Raw genomic sequence first — 22,683 nt, forward strand, 5'->3', positions numbered from 1 at the left:
TTTAAGATATAAAAAAAGGTAAGGCCAGGTGTGGTGGCTTATGCCTGTAATCCCAGCACTTTGGGAGGCCAAGGCGGGTGGATCACGAGGTTAAGAGACTGAGACCATCCTGGCCAACATGGTGAAACGCCGTCTTTACTAAAAATACAAAAATTAGCTGGGCGTGGTGGCGGGCGCCTGTAGTCCCAGCTACCAGGGAGGCTGAAGCAGGAGAATCGCTTGAACCCGGGAGGCGGAAGTTACAGTGAGCCAAGATTGCGCCACTGCACTCCAGCCTGGCGAGAGAGCAAGACTGCGTCTCAAAAAAAAAAAAAAAAAAAAAGGTAAAAGAAAACTAAAACAGACAATATAGGCCCACTACTCATCTTAAGGAACAGACCTTAACCAATATTTGTGTACTTCTCTGCAATCATGTGCTCTCTCAAGATACCCATTATCTTGTACTTGCTGTTTATCTCTCTGTGCATTTATTTTTATTACATATATATCTGTTCTTAAACAATATACAGCACTTACATGGTTTCATTTTTGGATTTTTTTTTTTTTTTTTTTTTTGAGAAGGAGTCTCGCTCTGTCGCCCAGGCTGGAGTTCAGTGGCGCGATCTTGGCTCACTGCAATCTCCACCTCCAGGTTTCAAACAATTCTCTGCCTCAGCCTCCCGAGTAGCTGGGACTACAGGCACCCGCCACCACGCCTGGCTAATTTTTGTATTTTTAGTAGAGACGGGGTTTCATCATGTTGGCCAGGCTATTCTTGAACTCCTGACCTCACAGTCTGCCCCCCTCGGCCTCCCAAAGCACTGGGATTACAGGCGTGAGCCACCACGCCCAGCCATATATTTTTAACCTTTATATAAATTGTCTGCAACTTGCTTGTTTTTAAAATTAATTATATTTGTGAGACTGACTGAAGTTGATACATATAATGTACTTCATTCATTTTCACGAATGTATAATATTCCATTGTACACCATAATCTACTTATCCATTCATCTGCCAATGGATATTTAGGGTGCTTCCCTTTTTCTGCTTTCATAAACAGTGCTACTATAAATATCTTTGTACATGTCTCTTTGTTCAAGAGTGTACTTAAAGCTCCTCTAAGATACACACCTAGAAGTGGGATTGCTACACCCTGTTGTCAAGTATTTTTTAAAGTGGTTATATCAATTTACAACAACAGTTTACAAATGTTTTCACTGCTCCATATCTGTAACACAGAACATTGTCAGATTTTAACATTTCTGTCATTTTAATGGTTATGAAAGGACATCTCACCGAGATTTTAAAATGCATTTCCTTGATTACTTCACATCTAATGTCTGCCACATGTCATGTTTCAGGTCATACTAGAAACATGTTTCTCTATCCAATATCACCTTTCTCCTAATCATATACTTTACATTTTCTGGAAAGACCGAAAGACCTGCCAAGTCTTTATAATAACTGCCACTACTCAAAATTCATACTTACTGTTATAACTGAAAATCACCTTTCCCCCAAGCTATCTTCATAGTCTTTAAAAAAACACCTTTCTTTTTGGAAATTAAAAAAAAATCTACTTAACCAATTTACCCCTGCCTTACAACTTGCACTCCAATCACACTGTATCAATTTACGGGCATAAGAGAGTATATTTCCACCTTCTTCAAAACCCTTTTGACAATCACTTGCTTTTCTGTTGGAAAAAATCAAATCTGAACTTATCAACAAGAAGACCACTGTGTGAACCATCAAGGATATCTTCCCAACCTGCATGAAACCATATAAATGTCAAATTATTTCCCCATTCTGTCATGTGCTAAAAAATACTAAGAATAGAGGTCAAATTTCTCACTATCTGTTCCTTGAGCATGACCTTTGCTTGGCCCATTACCACCCACCTACTCTTTCCTGCTTCCTATATCTGACATTTGACCTGCTAGTGTCTTATTAGTTTAGCTAAATTCCAGGCTCTGGCCTCTCTGGCCTGCCCAGTGTTCACATGACAACTATGCTGATAAATACTCAACTCACGAAGTATGTTTCCAGCATATCTTTGGAAGAGAATATGATCTGCAGTCTATTCATTATTATGTGTAAGTTCTAAATACAATTGTTCACTTTTTCAACTACTGTACCTGAAATAGGATTAGTAGGGCCAAAACCACAGATGGAAATGAAGAAATTGCAACAAGCCTATCTGCTGAGTTTGCAGGAGGTGGCTCTATGGCAGGGGAGACTGTCCCCTCTTTCCCAACAAGAAGCAAGAGGACCTAATGCTTGAGAGAAGATGGTCTCATGAGCATTTTCTCCAAGCTTGTAACTAGGGAAGCCTCCAATCATGAATAGCCTATAGTCCCTCTGGCACTTTACTCAAAACAGTCTTATATTTCAATGTCTATGTAATGCTCACTGGACTCCCCATCTCCACTTCTTCCCAGAACCTCATTACCGTCCAATTTAGTCAAGGTATAATCTAATGATTTGCTAGCAAATGCTCGTTGTGGCTTTTCCATGCATCTACCAGTTTTCGGAATCTTATTCTGTCCAAAACCTTCCTTCTTCTTAACAGATTGCTATGTTTTCTACATTGTTGAGTTGGGAGAGACTATAAACCTTGTATTATTAATCATTTAAGTTTTTCACTGCATCTTTTATTTTTCCTCTTTTCCTACCTCTTTTCCACTGATACAACAAGTATAATCAAACTCCAGTAAATACAAAGACACACACACACACACACACACACACTCCTTTGACTCAACTATTCCTTCAAACTGTTAATCCATTTTGCTCCTTCTTTAACTGACAAATTTCAAAAAAACTGTTCCAATTATCTCTTATTTCATCTTCCCTAATTATCTGGCCTCTACATTGTTAAATGTCATTTAAGAGTAAAAGAGGAATATACTCTTTGAAGATGGAGGGGAAGATAATTCCCATCAAAGAATCCTTTGTTCTTATATAATATCTACAGCAGCAATGGGCTTATTAGTAGATAAACAGTCATTAGATTATGAAACTGTATTAATCTATGTATTCAAAAGAACTTAGTCATTGCCAATTACTTCAGACAGTGAAAATGAGAATTAACGGACACATCTTAAGTTGTAAAATAAGCATTTTATCAACCTGTATGCTAACAATCTGATCTGGGTGATAGACAAGGGAACTCCCACCTTCCCATAACCTGCTCAGCAGCTTCAAGAGCTAAAGAAATCAGTGGCTTGTCACATCTGTAAAAGGCAACTGTAATCCACTGGTTGCAAAGCGTTGAATAAGAGTACACATAAAAATATGATAAACAGAATATAGCGTATCAAATCAAAGAAATTCAGTCCAAATTTTACTAAGATTCAGACCATAAATGATTTCCTTTGAGAAGAAAACAAACCAAATCTAAATTAAAAATTAAAATATAAAGTCATCTATGATAAGCAGTAACCAAGACTTAAAGATAATACATAATATACTAGAAGACTGTAACATATAAAGAATGGGGTCTTTAAGGGTAGAAGGAAAGATACAATGTAACAAATCATCAGTAAGACATCAAGAGAAAAGGAAAAAACTCAAGTAATATGGAAACAAAGAGTTTAAATAAACTAAAGATACAGAAGTAGATAAATATCTCATCTGAATAAATATTATTTTGGGACCATGAAAAGTTACTTAATCTTTGTGTCAATTTTCCCATCTGTGAAATGTATGTATCTCACCTGGCAGGGAATAAAGAAGATAATCACGTCCAAAAATTTAGTATAATTTCTAGCACATAGTAAGCCCTGATATTAATTATTGTCATGAATATTATCAGTATTAATACTGGTCTCCATTACAAATAAACTGGATAGTCAATCTGATTATCTGTGAGCATGAAGTACCAAAACTGACATAAGAAACAGTAAAAAGAACCTGAAAGGGACAATAACAATTAACAACTAACCAAATATAGCTGATTTCATAGATGCTAATATCCAAAATTTTAGGGACCAGAAAATTCCTATGCCATTTAAACAGAATAGATAACAATAAAAACCATCCCCTAATTTGTGATTTGTTACATGCAACTAATATAATGCTGATATCAAAACTCCACAAATACAAATATACACAAAAAACTACAGACCAAACTTACAAATATAAACATTTCACTAAACTACTGACAAACTGAGTTCACTGCTCAATAACATACTTGAAATACACTCACCTAATATTGTATTCCAGAAATAAAAACTGGCTTAATATTAGGAAATGTGTTAATATGATTCACGGCATAAGTGGATCAAAAAAAAAAAACACCTCATATGTGTCACCTGAAAGATGTAGAACAGACCATTTGATAAATCTCACTATCTACCCACATTTTAAAAATTAACCTAGTAAATAGAAAAAGGAGGATACTTCCTTTTCATTATAAAAAGTAGACATAATCTCAGGTTAACATACACACACACACACACACACACACACACCATATATAGATAACATGTATATATAAATTCCTCTAACTTAACAAATGAAACAAAGATTCTTATTGCAGCGCTATTTAACACTGTTCTGAAAGTTGCAGCAAATGCATTTAAACGAAGGCAGGGAAAGCCATATTCAGAGAAGGGATTGTCTCCAAGAGAAAAATATACAGGTTAAAAAACAGTATACAAAGTATGATTTTTTAAATAAAAAAATGCTACTGAAGTGCATACTTTTAAAAATAGTTAAGACGGTAAACTTTATGTTGTTTTCTTACCACAATTTTTAAAAATATGCACACATATGGACAGAAAAAGACTGATGGTTACCCCTATAGGTAGCAATAACTCTTATTTGGCGTATCTGCATTTTCAAAGTTGAGAATAACTGACTTTTTTTTTTTTCTTTTTTTTTGAGAAGGAGTTTCACTCTTGTCATCCAGGCTGGAGTGCAATGGCACGGTCTCGGCTCATTGCAACCTCTGCCTCCCCTGGGTTCAAGCAATTCTCCTGCCTCAGCCTCCCGAGTAGCTGGGATTACAGGCACCCACCACCACGGCCAGCTAATTTTCTATTTCCAGTAGAGACGAGGTTTCACCATGTTGGCCAGGCTGGTCTTGAACTCCTGGCCTCAGGTGATCCACCCACCTCTGCCTCCCAAAGTGCTGGGATTACAGGCATGAGCCACAGCACCCAGCCTTATCTGCATTTTCAAATGCACCAATATTATGGCTTGCACTATACTGAAAGTTATCTTTTAAAAAGAACTTTAAAACGTTAACTCTATACAAAACTACATAAAATAACAAAAATTTATAATAAATAAATAAAACAAGAAAACACAAATATACAGAACTGAAAATGAAAAAGATAAAGTTTACCAGATGGAAAGAATCAAGTATTTTATGCACCAAGCCCAGTTAGTTTTACAAGTGAACTATTTCAAAACTTTTGAAGAAAAGGTAATTCTTACATCATATACACATTTCTCAAGAGCAGCACTATACAATACGGTAACCACTAGCCACACATAGTTATTAAGCACTTGAAATGTGGCTAGTGCAACTGATGGGTAAACTTTTAATGTTATTTGATTTCAATCTATTTAAATTTAAGTAAGTGAATGTACCTAGTGGCTACCAAATGGAGAGTGCAGCTGTAGAGGGTAAAAAAATGAAAGCTTCCCATTTTAGTATTATGATACCAAGAAAATAATGGCCATTTTAACTTATAATGCAAGAAAAGTCTGGATAAAATGCTAGTATATTGAACCTAACAGAGGTTGAAAAGAATATGCAATGATCGAGTGCTGTTTTTTTTACGTAGGAATTCAAGGACGCCTTAATAATCAGGAAATTAAATATAATTCATGATATCAATTACAGCAAGGAGAAAAACTCTATAACTTTGTCTTCAGATGCTAAGAATGCATCAATAAAATTCAGTATCCATTCCTGATTATTAAAAAAAAATAACTTTCCCAGCACAATAAATAAGAGACACCATGAATCGACAGGCATCAGCAAACCTGAAACTAAAACACCAGAAGCATTCCCATTAAAGTCTGGAAGGAACTAGACAAAATAGCAACTGTAATTATTATTATGTACCATATTCTTATAAGCAATATGAAAATAAAAAGAAATATGACACACAACTATTAGGAAAAAAGAGAATAAAATCATTATTATCTGTAAAAGAAAAGCCATTAAAATCAGTTGAAACTCTTAAAACTAAGAAATGACTATTAGGTTTTCACTCATTAAAATAGATTATCTCTAAATGGAAATGTTGATAATAAAGTACATTTAAAAGAAATTCACTAGTAAGTGAATTAAAAACATTATAAAAGTATCATAAAGTCTTAAGAACTGAATACTACTAAGCTTTCCCTTGAAATAAATTACATCAAATTTGCTAGTAAAAACCCTTCAAAGGTTTCTGACTCCTAGATTACCCCACATGACTAAGGATTCTCACACACACACACACACACACACACACACACACACACACACACACACACAGATTATCAACACTGACTTCCTATCAACCCAGCAACCAACCATGGCAGAACTAAAACCAGCTCAGAAAAAGGCTAATTAAAATTTATTATTTTCCTCATGCTGTGAAAAGAAGAATATCATGTTTCCTCTCAGAATATGTCCTTGAACTTTTAAAGATTTAACCATATGGAAGAGATCTAAAGGAGTATATGAAAAGGCTAAAGATTTGGAATCCTAATTCAATTTCCCCTCACATTTTAATAGGAGCCTGCAGCAAACATTTATTTTTAGAGATATTCTTAGTAGGGAAAAGAACAAAAGGCTATTGTGTGCTAAACATGGTGAGGTCTCTCTGGTCCCATCTATACCAACTTTATAAACATCAGGTTAGAATTAAATAACTTTAAACTTTAAATCAACTATTTCCAGACCACAAAATCTATTCTACACTTATCAGCACATATAAGTTCTCTAAGTGACTTATAGCTGAGTTCAAATGTGAAATCTGCATTTTTCAAGTGCCAATAAAAGAACTTTCCTTTGGACTTTGACTGAATAATGCTGAATTGTCCAAGAATGCCATGTAATGTTTTCATTTCCTTTTCCAACAAAAATTTTCATCTGCACTTGATAAATTTACTGACTCCGTATCATTTATGATGGAAAGCATATGGGTACCAATCATATTGGTCTCCACTATTTTCTTATTAAATAGGAATTACAACTTTTTAACAAAAGTAAAAAAGACGAAGTTTACAGGCGTGCCCTGATCACTATGAACATCTCTTTGTATGTGTCCTTTCATGAGTCTGTTAAAATGCAAAAGGAAACAAGAAATTATCTACGATTAGCAATGTGGTCATTTTAAAACATATCCACAAATACTTTGACATGCCTCCCATCAAAAGGCAGAGTCAGTTCCCTCCCTTTGAACATGGGCCAGCTGCAGTGACTCACTTCTAATAAACAGAATGTGGCAGAAGTGGGGCTGAAGGCTTTGAAGGTTAGGTCATAAAAGGTGATATACCTTCCTCCTGGCTCTCCCTGTTGGGTCGCTCACCTGTAAACCTTAGCCACCATGCTGCAAGGAAGCCAAGCAGCCATATGGAAAGGCCTTAGTTCTACTCCCAAACAAGGTTCCACACAACAACTGGCATCAGCCCCCAGACATGTGCTTGAAATACCCTCCATATGACTTTAGACTCCAGGCTTTGGGCCGTCTCAATAGACAGCACGTGGGGCCAGGCGTGGTGGCTCACACCTGTAATCCCAGCACTCTGAGAGGCCAAGGAGGGTGAATCACCTGAGGTCAAGAGTTTGAGACCAGCCTGGCCAACATGGTGAAACCCTGTCTCTGCTAAAAATACAAAAGTTACCTGGGCATGGTGGTGGGTGCCTGTAATCCCAGCTACTCGGGAGGCTGAAGCTGGAGAATCACTTGAACCCAAGAGGCAGACGTTGCAGTGAGCCGAGATTGCTCCACTGCACTCCAGCCTGGGTGACAAGAGGGAAACTCTGTTTCAAAAAAAAAAATAATAGACACCACATAGAAGAGATAAGCTATTCCCACCAAACCACGCCTGAATGGCAGATGCTTGAAAAAATAAGGACCATCTTTATTTTAAGTCACTAGACTTTGAGCGTTTTATTATGCAACAACAGGTAATTGGAGCATATAGATTATTTCAGCCCAATGCAGCCATCTTATTCTTTCCATTTCAAAACTACCTGAGAAGACAAATCTGTTTCAAAGAAAAATAAAAATGTGCTGACATACCTGGTCACCGTCAACTTACCCTAGAAAGCCAAAAGCTGGAACCCCAGCATTTATTACCTGTAGCTGGCAGCTAGCCTTCTCTTGGGCAGTTTTCTTCTTACCCCTTAATATACTAGACTCTCTGGCCTCTTCTGTCCTGTCTTAAACTTACTCCTAGCTTTGAAAAGTTGCTTTTAATAAACACCCTGGCTTGAGACTGCTGCTACTGCTAACATATGCTACATACTTTTAATCAAGGAACAAGTAAAATTTGCCTAAAAAGGTAATTCTATGACTTTGAGGCAGGTAACCAGTTCAAGATGTTTTAATGACGCCATTAAAATGGGTTATCAATCAACCCAGATAATCATATCAAAACATTTACTCTTCCTCCTAATAAACACTAGGGAGGGAAATATCCTAATTACTCAAATAAGGTTTTTCTTTAAGAAACACAGCCTAGATGTTAAAAGCTAGAAGCAATCTTGAAGATAATCTAGTTTAGAACTTTTTTAAAGCAAAATCCAAGGAAGATCTTCATGACTTAAGCAAAAAATGTCTACCTCACTCCATCTCCACCTAGGATGTCAACCTGCCATCATATAATGACAATTTGAAACTTCAATTCTGCTTGTATTTTACCAAAAAAATTACAAATACAATTTTGTTAGTATTTTATAGCTACAGCAATAAAATATACTCCATGCAATGTTATTTAATGTTTTATCTTTAAAGTTTAGGATTATGACAAATCCCGGTTAAGATAAACAAAAGTATCCCTGGGAATCCACAGTCTTCTCATAAAAAATTAAAAGTGGCTGTTCTATTTCTATCATAAGAAGTATTAGTAATCATTGCCCTAGTCCAAATCATTTCAGAAACAAGCCCAGTAAGGTTACATAACTGGCCTGAGGCCATAAAACTAGTTAGTGGCAAAACTATGGCCAGAATTTTGGTATACTCATGCTTTCTAGTCATGCAGGGGACTCAATCAGATTTCAATTAATAAAAGAAAAACAATTACTATATGTTTCAATTCAAAAAGCCCCATCAAAGTGGCCGGCTGCATTCCAATTCCTTCAATGTTACACTCAAAATCCTTCTGGTAGACTATCTTTCTCTTTAATGGAAAGAAAACAGAACCTTAATGGAGGCACCTCAGGCATCACCAGGCAAATGGAAGGCGAATGCAGCCAAGAGTGTGGACTGGCTATTCAAAAGCCATTCACCACCCCAATATCTTTTGCCTTAACTACAGAGGCTGGAAGAGTAAAACACTCAATCCCAGGCCTCCCCGGCAGGTAGGAGTGGACATATGACAAAATTACAAAAATGAGCATATATGCAGAAGTCACTAGAGAGGCATTTCTTTCCAAATAAAAACATTAATCCTGTTAGAATGTCTTGACCCTTGTGCTCTCTTCCTGCGAGGAATGTGGGTATGATTCTCAGAGATATAAGGCCATCTTGCTTCTACGGGGACAAAAGCCACATGCTGAGCCACTGGCTCCCTGATGACACAGAAGAGTCATGACACCAGCCCTGGACTGTCCACCCTTGGGCTTTCTACTGAGTGAAGTTTAAGACTATGCAGTTGGTTTTCTGGTTACTTGCAGCTAAATACAATCCTAACTCTTATAGGAAATAAATCTGGCTTTTCCTTTTCTATCCAAACAAAGTGGTTGTCCATCTGGCTTAGTCTTACATAAGTAAATCTGGTAAACAAAGATTTAGTCAACTTCATCCTTACCCCATGTTATGCTACCATCTCACTTTTTTAAAAGGTCAATAAAAGAAGTCAAGGTATATCTCTTCTCCAAGAATAAATGAAAAATTTTAGCTTATAGTAAGTTTGTCTCCCTGTACCATATGGCAGAGCTGAGGCTGCCTTGGGAAGCAGAAGAGAGAGAAGTGGTTTCTCTCCTTATACACCAGTTAACCTCAGTCCTGGAGAGCATCTAGAAATTCAGCAACAGAAGAAAAAAGAAAACCAGAAACTAATGTATCCCTCATTCTCATCCCGTACTAGGGAAACAACACAAACACCACGCCTTAATTAGAGAAGATCGTATAAAAACCATTCACTCAGCAGAATACCTTTTCTTTCCCTTGAGCATCATGCTGGAGATCTTATACTTCATGTTCCATTTAATTTGAGCAATACAGTAATCTCAAGGAAGGCTTATGAACAAAAGTAGGGTGTTTTCCATTCTTCCAATGTCCTTTCTAATAAAGTTGACTGTGGCAGCTTAATAAGGTATATCAATTGTTAAGGTTAAACGGCATTTTCCAAAGGGATGGAAGAAAATAGGTAACACTGATGAGAAGCTAAGCATTCTACAAATTTCATGCCAAAAAATTAAATAAAGAAAAGAATATATCTCTGTAGGTGAACGGCAACATGCTTTGGCAAATTTCTTGGATTCAAGTCTATAAAATCCAGACAAACCATTAGCTATTCTGGACCAACAGACTAGACCTTTTTAAAAAAGTTAAACCTTTTTCTAAAAAGCGGAGAATTCCCAAACCAAGCAATCACTCAATAAATAGCTCTATAGCTGACAATGACCTTAAGGTTCAGAATCTAACAGTACAATGGGATACAGTATTCTATAATACACTCTGGATGCAAGAGAAATTTCTTAATCTGAGTCTTTAAGGTTGCACTAAGAAACTGAAAAAGTGAATTCTGCAAATGAGGGGCAGAAGTCAAACAAGTGACAACACTAAGGAGATGAAGAATAATATTTACAGATATAAACTGACAATCAACTAATCTTAGCAAAGCAATACTCAAAGGATAAAAGCATGGGAAAAAAGCAATGAGTTTAAATAGACCTTTACATCAGAATAGTTTCCAACAATTTAGAATCTAATCTGTAGAACCAGAAATGCCTTAGCCATCTAGATTGACTTTATGTGAACAGGAATTTCCCCTCTCACTCTGAAATACATGGAACTCCAGCTTAGGCTAGAGCATTTACAAATTACTTAAGCAATACATTTTAAAAACAGAACTACTATAATTCACAGCAAGTAACTGATCTCCATGTTAGTTACTCAAATGTACTAAGTTAAAGATACCAGAAAAAAAAAACTATCAATCTAAAGAATAAAGTTATTCCCTTCAAAAATTTCACTAAATTTTCAGTGACATGTTAGATAATCTCCTAGAATGGAGTAAGGATAAAATAAACAGCATCACCCTACCTAGCACATTTCCTGGAGGTACCTCCTCTAGATATTCCAGTTCCCTTCCCATCAGAAGATACAGTTTTTCCAGAGCACAGTATGCCACGTAGGGGACTTGGAGGAGGTCATCTGGTGGAGCTGAGAAGCCTAATGGTACCTGGGCAAAGAAAAATGATTGAAGACAAGTTAGGAGGCATTTGGAAGCATTAATTGGTATTTGTAAAGTTATTTTTATTCATCAGTAAGATATGTTATAGCAACATTTCATGTAAACCTGAAATATGAACATTTGAAATGGTGTGATAAAATATGCCTCACTTTATGAATAAAATTTGAAATACTCAAACTTCTCAAATACTAAAAAATTGTCTAGATTCCCATTTAATCGTAAGCTTTATGGCTAAGTAACATAAATTATGTTGTGACCTGGTATTGTCACTTTAGCTGATCCCCACAGCCCCTGGTTATTTATGTGAACCACGTCATACACCAGTTCTGGTGACTACTGTGCTATTATTTGAACACTCATTATTACTATTATCCTTTCAAGTTGTTTTACTCTTATTTATAATGTTCTTCAAGTATTCAACAAGGGCTGGTGCTAGTGCCAAGTAACATATAAAAATAACTTTGGAAGGGTAGTTAGATGTGATAAAAATGCCAAAAAAAAGAGGCCTAACTGCTATTACATGCTATATTGTTCATATGGAAGAGCATGCTGTGATATATTAGGAACACTAATGAGAGAACAGAGCACATTTACAGCAAAAATATACAAGTACAAGTACATTAGATTTATTAGCTCCCCATACATCATATTTATTCTTATGGAAATATTGTCTCAAATGATTCAAATTTTGTATTGTGTGACGTTTTCAGAAATATATCCACCATATAAATGCAAGTATCCAGAAAGCATTTCAATTAACCAATCAACCTATCTTTGGTGCTCATAGGCCTGGGGTGCTGCCCTAATGCTATGAAGAGAAAAAATGGCTGAGGTACAACATAAACAAAGATGATTAACATCACAAGCATAGGGTGACCAACAAAAAGGTAGTATAGGCAAGTAAATTCATAAAGGTTCAGAGGAAGGAGAGGCCCCTGTGCTAGGGTAGACTCTAGAAACTTCATGAAAATGATGACCTTTCAGGCACATGTTACATCTAAATGTATGTGTTCTGATAAAATGACAACTCTCAAAGTAGCTCTAAAGATGGGCTGGAGGGATAGAAAAATTATAAGAACTGAATAGAAAGAAATGGAATTATCTACACAATATGACCATCCACTTAAAACAAGCTACAGATAAATTATAATTAGTGAGACAGCTTAGCAAGGTGGCAAAAATGCAAGATCAATATAAAAAAGTTAATTACACTTCTATAATTAGGAATAGAAAATGCATAAATAAATAGCAATAAATAGAAAATATGTATATTTAAAACAATTTTTAGAATAGCAACAAAATATAAGATAGTGGGTAATAAATCTAATAACAATGATCAAAACTCTTTATAAATAAAACTATAAAACTTCATGAAAGACATTTAAAATGACCTAAATGAATAAATAAACCTAATACATTCATGGATGGAAAGATGCTGTATTATAAAATGCTGATTCATGCCAAATAGGTGTATGGACATAAAGTAATTCCAATCGAAGCCTCAACAGGGCTTTTCATAGAAGCTGACAAGCTGACCATAAACTTGACATATAGGAGCAAATAGGAACAAACAAGACACTAACAAACAAAAACACGGTAAAGGGATTTGGTCTTTTTGATGTCAAAACATTGAAAAACGAAGACAGCATCGAACAGAGACAGTTAGAGACAAACAGAAAAAATAAAATTAGTCCAGAAACAGATCTATGTACATAGGTAATAATCTGATTTCTGAAAGAGTGGACAAAGCAAATTAGTGGATAAAGATAGACTATTCAATAATGTTGGAACAGCTGGACATTTATATGAGGAAAAAATGAACTTGGATCCCTTCTTCACAAACATTGAATCCAATATTTATACGTGAAAGGTAAAATATTAAACTTTAGAAGGAAACATAAGAGAAAGTTTTGTGACTTCAATATAGACTTAGTATCAATTTTAAGATTAAAAAAGCAAAACCCATAAAATAATGATAATTTGACTATATTTAAATTAAGAACTTCTGCCTATTAAAGGGTACCAAATGGAAAGTAAAAACAAGTTTTACACTGGAGAAGAAATCTGCAAAATTCAAAACTGACAAGGAATTAGTATCCAGAATATACAAAGGACATCTGAAAAGCAGTATTTAAAACAATAAAGAAGCATAACAGAAAAACAGGGAAATGACTCCAAGAACTATTAATATCTTCACATGAGAACACAAGATTGATCAATAAATGCATTAAAAGAGTAATAAGAAAAATGTAAACTAAAACTCCAAAACACCATATCATACCCATCAGACTGGCACAAATCAAAAGCCTAACAAAACCAAATTTTGGTGAGCATGTGGAACAACTGGAACTGTTAAACACTCCTATTGGGAGTGTAAATCACAGCTACTTTGGAAAATAAATTGGAATTATCTTGTTAAGCAGAAGATTACCAAGGCAACTCCGCTATAGGTATATTCCCTAGAATTTCTTGTAAATGTGCATAAGGAGATATATACAAAAATAATCAAGGTAGCATTGCTTAGATTTGAAAAAAAAAAAAACAACGAAAACAGCAAATATATAGTGACCAAAAAATTGTATAAATAAAACATACATTTAAGTAAAGGAATCCTATGCCACACTGAACAATAAACGAGCTACGGGAGGAGGCATTAACACAGATTAATCTCACAATGTTAAGTTAAAAAAAGGCAAGTTGTAGAATAACTACAGTAAAATTCCATTTATACAAAGTTTCAAAAGCATGCAAATGTGACAATATTCTTTAGAAATACATACACAGGTTGTAAAACTATAAAGAAAAACAAGAGATGTGGCAGACAGACTAAAGGTGCCCCTCCCATGATGCCTGCTTCCCGGTGTTCACACCTTTGTTTAGAAACCTCCTTCCCAAGTGTGAGTGGGACCTGTGACTTGCTTCTTCTAACAAACAGAATACGGCAAAGGTGATGAGATGTCACACTGTGATTCTATACCATCATACAGGACTCTGTCTTGCTAGGAGATTCCTTCCACTCTCCTATATGGCTTGATGAAGAGGGCCTCCAAGTTGGGAAGGTCCACATGACAAGAAACTGTAGGTGGCCTCTAGGAGGTGAGGGCAGCCAATGGCCAGAAAAAATCTGCGACTCTCAGTACTACAGGTGCAAATATATGAATTCTGACAACAACCTTTAGTGAGCCTGGAAGCAGGTTCTTCATCAGTCAGTCCTCCAGATGAGAATGCACCCTGGCCAACATTCTTATTGTGGCTTTGTGAAATGCTAAGGAGAAGATGCAGCTAAGCCATGTCTGGTTTTCTAACCCATAGAAACTGTGAGATGACAAAATGTGTAATGTTTCAAGCTGCTACATTTGTTGTAATCTGTAATATGCAGTAACAGAAAACTAACACAAAAGATGAACACAAATTCTAGGTAGAGGTTACTTTGAGGGTAGGTCTGAAATATTTCAGTTTTTTTTTTAAGCAGTTGGAATTAGGGTTTATGGTGCTCTGGTTACTGAAATAAGAAGCCATTTGAGCTGTCAATGTATTGTATCATTCCTGCTTAAGATGTGAGACACATAAGCAACTGATTTCAACCTGTAGCAAAGACACATTATGCAGAGATAAATTGGATTGTTCATGGAATTTGTAATGCTAAATAAATCAATGTTTCACTAAATAACAATTTCTTGCTCATTTACCTTCACAAAAAAAGAAAAAAATTAACTGATACTTGCCCCTTACTGATAAACAGCAAACTATCAATTATGTCCAAGCCAAGATAATCATATTTGAGTTTTTATACATATCACTTTCAGACTCCCATAAAACATAACCCTATACACACCAAGTGCTGCGATCTTTCTTGCTAAATTAGAACATGCCATAGCTCAACAAGGACTGCTTCACTGCCACGCAGCACTGCACTCTCCAAGGATTAAACTGCTAAAACTCATGGAATAAGCATTCAAGGCAAAGAAAAACTGATGGCAGAGACTTACTTCAACTGCTACCTCCTTCTCTCTCACTTGTAGCCAAGTACCACAGCTTCCCTGGTTTATCTACAGACAGGCTGCTTCCTGCACAGAGAGGAGCATGTGTTTTTGTGCTCATGATGCTCTACGGTGCCAGCTGACAATTTCCTAGCTTACTGCTTTGTGCTGATCCAGACTGGCTACTTGGACCTCTGGCACTGTCTTCATCCTTTGACCTCTATTATTTAATTATGATATAATTACATTGTATATATCTTGCTTACTTCCAAAAATGTTCTGAGACATCGCTAGCCTGTGATCTCTGTTTTGCCCCTTGGCTCAGGCATTTTTAGATGCTGCCTGCTCATCTACTTACAGACCCTCCTGTCCAGACTCAGGGTCTGTGTGCCATGCAACTCCTGCCTATCCCCTGCTCACTGCCCACACCTTTGGCCTGAGCCAGCTAGTTTTTGGATCTTCCTATTTCTCAGAGATTGGCCATTGCCCTGGCTCCAGCATGACATCTGCTCTTATCAGTTCTTTTCTCTAACCACAAGGTGATTCTTGCCTAGAAGAGAAAAGCCTTATAATTAAATAAGGCCTGAAAATTTGGTCCACATATTGATTTGGTTTCCTAAATGCTACTAATTGAGACATATATGACAAATGTTATCAAAGCAACACAAAAGGAGATACACAGTCACTCAAGTGTGCCTTTCCAGAGACAAACTAAATCTACCAACAAGATAATCACCAGTCCCAACAAAATGTGAAAAGATATCAGACTCTCGAGAAACAATATATAAATATTTTACTTTCAATTCTTACCCTTCGTAAAAACTCAAGAGGACTGTATTTGGGCCCCAAGACAAAAATTTTCTTTCCTCTTCGAGCCACGCCACTGAACACCTGAGCAAATGCAATAAAAGACTCTTGGTTGTTTTCTTCCTGGAGCACAGGTTTGGGGGTCATACTTTCCACCTGCTGCTCGTCACCTGACAGAAACAAAAAGATAATTAGTGCCAAGAATGCCCTCTTAATTCAAGAACTGTCTGGAAACACAGAAGGAAGAGCGAATATGATATGTTTGGTCTAGTTTCAGAAAAAAAAAAAGAAAACAAAATACCATGAATGAAAAGAATATTAATAAAAACTATGATTAAAGCTTAAAAAGCTCAAGAACTAAAGGATGAGTGTCCCCAGTTAAGCAAAAACACAAACACTTTGCAACAGAGCCTACTTAGGAAAGCTATACCTCTTGGCTCCTCTCCTTTTGGACATGTTTCAAGGGCACTCCCATCTTGGGTGGGCTCCAAGGGTGCCTGTCCCTGTGCTGCTGCAAGCTTCTCTGCATGCCTTTGTCTTGCACGCTCACGTCTCTGAGCAATTTCTTCTTGAGTGAGAGGCCTACAGGATATCACAAATATGTTATCATCTGGCAGCATCAAGCATCTCTCAGTTTATCCAAGCAGGGAAACAGCAAGTACTGACGTGGCTGGGTAAGATGAAGATTGGTCCCAGCTCCATTCCAGGCAGTTTTCTCTGAGTCCTCTCCCTGTCTGTAGCAATAAGAGAGGGCCTATCAGCCTCTCTCTAATAATGCTGTGTCCCAACTATTCTGAGCTTATGAACTGACATGCAAGAGCCCAAGTCCCCATCTGGAGCAATGTACAATAGTATGGAACCTTTCTCAGATACCTATATTCCTTCTGGAAAAGGCAAAGAACAGGAAGAAGGAAGGGAAACAGTGACAGATACTAGGGTTTGGAACGACTCTGGCAGGGAAACAAGCATAAGGCCTCAATAACTGGGGTTCAAGAGGAAGGGTTCAAGGTCAGGATGAGTACTGGCAATTCATCAGGACTAGAAGGTCAAACTGAAATATCAGCCACTGTGTTAGACCTAAGAAGTACCATCACAGAAAAGGCAGTGTGTGGGTATGTATGTGTGGTTTTCCATGGGGGTGAGAATGAGAAGGGGTGGGGGAGGTAATTAAGCTCTTTTTCCTAAAGAACTACCCTCATGTCTGTCAGGACACAGACAAGGTATTTAGAGTTTTAATACTAAAAAGGTGTTGACAAAAGGGGAACACTAAGTCGAATACAAATTCTGTTTGGGAGTTTGGGTTTGGAAGGTAGAAACCAGGCAGGTAGACTGTTTCCTAGGACTTGGCTCCCTTCCCATGTAGGGGTCCTTATGAACCTATCTGCATGCTCAACCCCAACACATGAACAAGACCAAACCCTGTCCTAAGGCTGATAGAATAACAGCATCTTTTGCCCTATACTCCGGGACTGAGCATCAAAGCACTCAGGCTAATCCTCTGGTCCTAACTTTATGCTCCAGCTCTGGAAGCTGGACAACTCTTCCTGGTCCCAACACTTTGTGCCTCTCTCCTGTGTTTTCCATCACCTTTAATATTATGATTCCTGCTTTATTTCCCAATCTCAGACTTCACACCTAACTGATAACCTTCATCCCCACCTTGCCATGCCATATTCCCCTCCTCTCTCCGTTAAGCACTGGAAGCCATGCAGGTAGCCATTCTGCCTACTTGCCTTCCAAATGGCCACAGACCCTTAGGGCTCCTGATGCAAAGCGGCCTAACTCCTTCTACCTTTCTATTTCATGTAAGCTAACCTGCAAGGTGACTGCTTAAATCATTGACTGTCCACTGCTATACTCTTCAGATATCTGTCTGCTAGACAAGACTTCTCTAGTCCTAGTGTCCAGGACTAGACACTACTTCTGCCTTCCTTAGCACCTGTTCCTCAAAATCAATGAGTTTAGTTCCAAGAGTAGGCCCTTCCACTCACACCCACTCTGCTGCAGGTCACTGGGCTGTGCAATAGAATACAAAAATATGAGAAACAATCCTTGAGTCTAGCTTGGTCAGGTGTCTCGTCAGGCAATCAAAATTGCTGGCACTAGGTGGCCACACTACCACTGCAAGAGACAAGCTCCTCATTATAGGAAGCTCTAAATGTCAGAACTTTCAAATGCAGAATGAACTCTGCTTCCTCACAATCTCTAGCCATGGCTGCAGTTCTCTCCTCTGGAGCAACATCTAACAAACCTACTTCCCTCTCCTTTCCTTTGAATCACCAGCATTCATGCCTTCCCCACCTTCCTTCTCTTCCCCAGGCTGAGCACTCTAGCCGTTCCTTCAACCAATCCTTTGACAACTTTCCTTGTTTCTAGACTTTTGCTAAAAACTCACATGAATATCTGAAAAGTGTGAATTAAAATATAAATGCAGAACACATTTTTATTATTAGAGTAGGAAGGAAAAAATACCAGAGGTACCTGCTAGCATCTAAAGAGAAATGGTCTCTTCCAACAGGTTTATCATGATTATCCAGAGACTGTTAATCACTTTACATATATTATAGCACATAATTTATCACAACAATTAAATGAAGTAGATATCATATTCCTATTCTAGATATAAGAAAAGGGAGACTGAAAACTTAAGTAACTCGACCCAAAGTCACACAGATATTAAATGGAGGAGCCATAATTCAAATCCAGATCTGTATGGCTCTAAAGTCTATGCTCATTATCACCAGGTTATGTCTTTCCTTCAAGAGAAATTAAAGATGATAACATCATCATCTTAAGTAAATGTGATTTCGCTTTAGTTTTAGTGAAAAAAGAAGTGTATTTGTTCACCTTGCAGATTAAATCCTCATCTGCCTAAGTTCATGAAGTGATCTGGAATAATCAGCATGTACAGTCATTAAGTAAGCATCAACTGTATAGATGCCTGCTGTCTATCTATGTATCTATCCATCCACCCATTTAACAACTACTGTGTGCCACGCATTGCTATGGGCACTGGGAATGATGGTAGAGGGGAACAAAGCAGATAGTAATCAGCAAGGATGTGTAAAAAGTACCCACTGTGTATCCAGTATTTGTTGAGAACAAAGAAATTTAATTACAAGAAAATGGGGCCCTACTAGTGAGGAAACAGCTGTGAGTGTTAAGTTATTTAGGCTATAGTTAAACTAACCATGGATGTTACTTCCTGAAGGGACAATAGTCACTAATACTGAGATGAAGGAGACCAGAGGTGAGAATGTTGACCGAAGATTCAGATGTCAGGTTGGAAGGTGAATTTGAAGAAGCAAAGAAAAGAGGCAAGAACACAAGAACAGAGGAGAAAGTCCTGTAACAGTCCCACACTTCATTTACAACCACAGCGGCACTGTTGAGCAGTGAGTAAAGGTCAGTGTCTTCATCAAGTTAGGGAAAAATTTTTTAGGGTTTGTGGGTGCCGAATCCTGTTTCCTGCCTTACTTTTCTCCCTGGCACATATCACTAATACATTGTACTCTATACTAAAGGAAATTAATACTCTGCTATTCCTGGCTTGTATATCTAATACAATGGAGATGAAAATGCTATCAAACCAAATTTCAATGATACATTTTCCCACATTTTACAAATAAAACTTAAATGAAAACAAGTCAGCTAGAAGATAGAAAAGAACAAACTAATGATGATGACCTTACTCAGGTATACCTGAAAACACTATATTATTATGTAACAATTGTTGAACCTGATATACTGGTTAAAAACCAATGACAAAAATAAAATCAGTAAAAAAACTTCATGGAATAGAATGGATTGCACTATCAGAAATATACTAAAGTCAGAAAAGCATATGATGAATTATTAAGAAAAACATTCACAGAAAATGTAATTAATAGTAGAGGCATAATAATACTATTATTCATCAGCAAGAAATGGAGGATGGGTAGAGCTAGGAATTTTAAATGCTATAAATACATGTATTTCAAATCTTAACAGCAAGTTTTCCAATTCTCTGATATTCCCTATGATTCTACCAGAATCTCTCAGATACTCCCAATGGCCAAAAAAATCCAATATCCTAAACTTGTTACTACAAGAAATTGTTACTACATGTAGCACTGAAATATTATCTGGGAGTAGCCTAGATACATAAGTAGACATTCATTCATTCCATTATTCACTCATTTACTTACTCAGCCACTCATTCACCCATTCACTGACCTGTTATTCCCCCATTCGGATATTCACTCATTCATTCTTCATCTACTCACCCATCTATTCCTTTACTTATCCTCAGGGCAAAAATTATTGAATACACTTAATGTCCAAATCACTAGGGAAGTACTAAAAAACAACACATAATCTTTCTCCTGAAGGACAAACAGAATTTTATCAGAGGAAAAGAAGCCTTCTCAGATGGAGGAACAGCACAAGTACAGATAGGACATTTGTTCAGACACTAGTATATTAGAGAAACAGAAGTAAAAATCTGGTCAAAACATGGTTTGGGGTCAGGTCACGGTGGGTCGGAAATGCCATAAGACAGGTCAAGTTTATTTCACGGGCTGATGATCTGACCTTCAGTCACTCACATATCATTTTCATGATTTCTGCTATATCTGCATATTATTTATTTAATACTTATTTAAATGCACAAACATTTTTAACTCAATAAAACTTCAAAATCTCATCGCTGTAAAAGCTTTATCACTTGACATACACAGGCAATACACACAAATACACATTAAAATAAATATGACAACTAATTAAATTAAAACTTATTTCCCTAAGTACCACTGAAATCATCGCCAACACTTTACACTTGAATCAAAACTGCTCAAGACAGTGAGAATCATTAAGGGTTTTTGAGCAAGAGACATATCTTCATAGCTGAGTCTTATAAAGATCACTCTAAAGAAAGAATGGCAAGTGGATCAGTGGAACTAAAGATGGGGCAGGAGAACCAGCTGGGAGGTTGCTGCAACAATATCCACAAGAGATGATCAGAATCTAAACTAGCGGGGGAAGCAGCAGAGACAGAAGGAGGGGAACACACATAAAAAACAGGAAATGTAGAAGAGACAGATTCCCCAAGACTCTGGAACTTGAGGAATATCCCTCTCCTACACCCATCACACCTGTGCACACATAATACACACAAGGAAGCAGAGATCCTCATACATTCATAATTACTGAGGTAGACAGAATTAGATGAGACAAGGCAGGCTTAGATTAGAACTCACTTGACATGTTCAATAAAAGTTAACTGTTGCTACTACTGCTAACATACTCTTCAAACTTACATCACTTCAATTCAATATCCCAGAGCTGATTTCAACAGCTTTCTCCTACAGAGGTATTGCAAAAGGATACACTACTGTATAAATTGCATGTTACCCTGGGGGTTGGCTTGATATGAATTCTGGGTTGAGGAGGAAAAGCATTATCCGTGCCCCCCCTACCCACAGCCCAACTGTATCCCACCAAACATACACCATATTCCTAGCCCAGCCCAACTTTCTCCTTTCCCTTACCTTGGCTTATTCTGAGGCAAGGCCTTAGCATCAACTGCAAACATTTTGGAAACAAACATGATAACTGGAGCAGTGTCCTCACTTCCACATTTCATAAAAGCTAAACAAATAGGAAGTAAAAATGTCACTATTTTTCCCATTATTAAAAAAACAGATTTTTCTGGAAAACAATTAAAATGTTTAGAACATGGCATCATCGATATACACCAGAACTCCATAACTTTTTCCAACTAAGATAAAAATTTTAATTAGAAAAGGGTAAGATTGCTAGGAAAGAATAGCAGAGCAAGAGCAAACAGACTTGGCAGAAATAAGAAAAGAAAAGCAAGCAAATTTGACAGGGTGAGGGATCTCATATGAAAGCTAAAGCTATGCAATGAGGTTAACCACCTACCATAAGCACTAATACATTTTTCACTGTCAAGTACAGAAAAGACAGAATTGAGGAATGTTACCAAAGGCCAACAATCAACAAGGTAGTTTGTTATCACGATATATAAAAATCAATAGCTTTTCCAATCCCCCACAATAACAAGTTAGAAAATAAAATGGACAAAAATACTGTATTATGATATTAACAAATTCTTAGAAATAAATTAAGATTCAATACTATTAAAATGCCAATTATCCCTAAATACATAAATTTTAACACAATTTCATATTAACATATGAACATTTTCCTTAACCTATATTGGAGGTAAAAAACCATTGATTAATGAAATTTTTAAAAACAATTCCATCACCTCACATTAAAATAATTTGTATACAAAGAATTCAACAGTGAAATATAA

At 36.8% G+C, this 22,683-nt stretch overlaps 1 protein-coding gene across 1 annotated transcript in view; it reads right to left on the reverse strand.

Moving 5' to 3' along the window:
* Positions 1-728: 728 nt before the first annotated feature.
* LOC453603 (elongation factor-like GTPase 1) overlaps positions 729-22,683 on the reverse strand; it is a 58,047-nt gene continuing 36,092 nt past the window's right edge. The window contains 4 exon segments of the mRNA XM_024349325.3: positions 729-11,565; positions 16,368-16,534; positions 16,795-16,946; positions 21,893-21,992. Of these exon segments, the coding sequence (XP_024205093.2) occupies positions 11,356-11,565; positions 16,368-16,534; positions 16,795-16,946; positions 21,893-21,992 (629 nt within the window). The 3' untranslated portion in view covers positions 729-11,355.

This window comes from Pan troglodytes, chromosome 16, assembly GCF_028858775.2.
Source record: "Pan troglodytes isolate AG18354 chromosome 16, NHGRI_mPanTro3-v2.0_pri, whole genome shotgun sequence".
Taxonomy (NCBI): Eukaryota; Metazoa; Chordata; class Mammalia; order Primates; family Hominidae; genus Pan; species Pan troglodytes.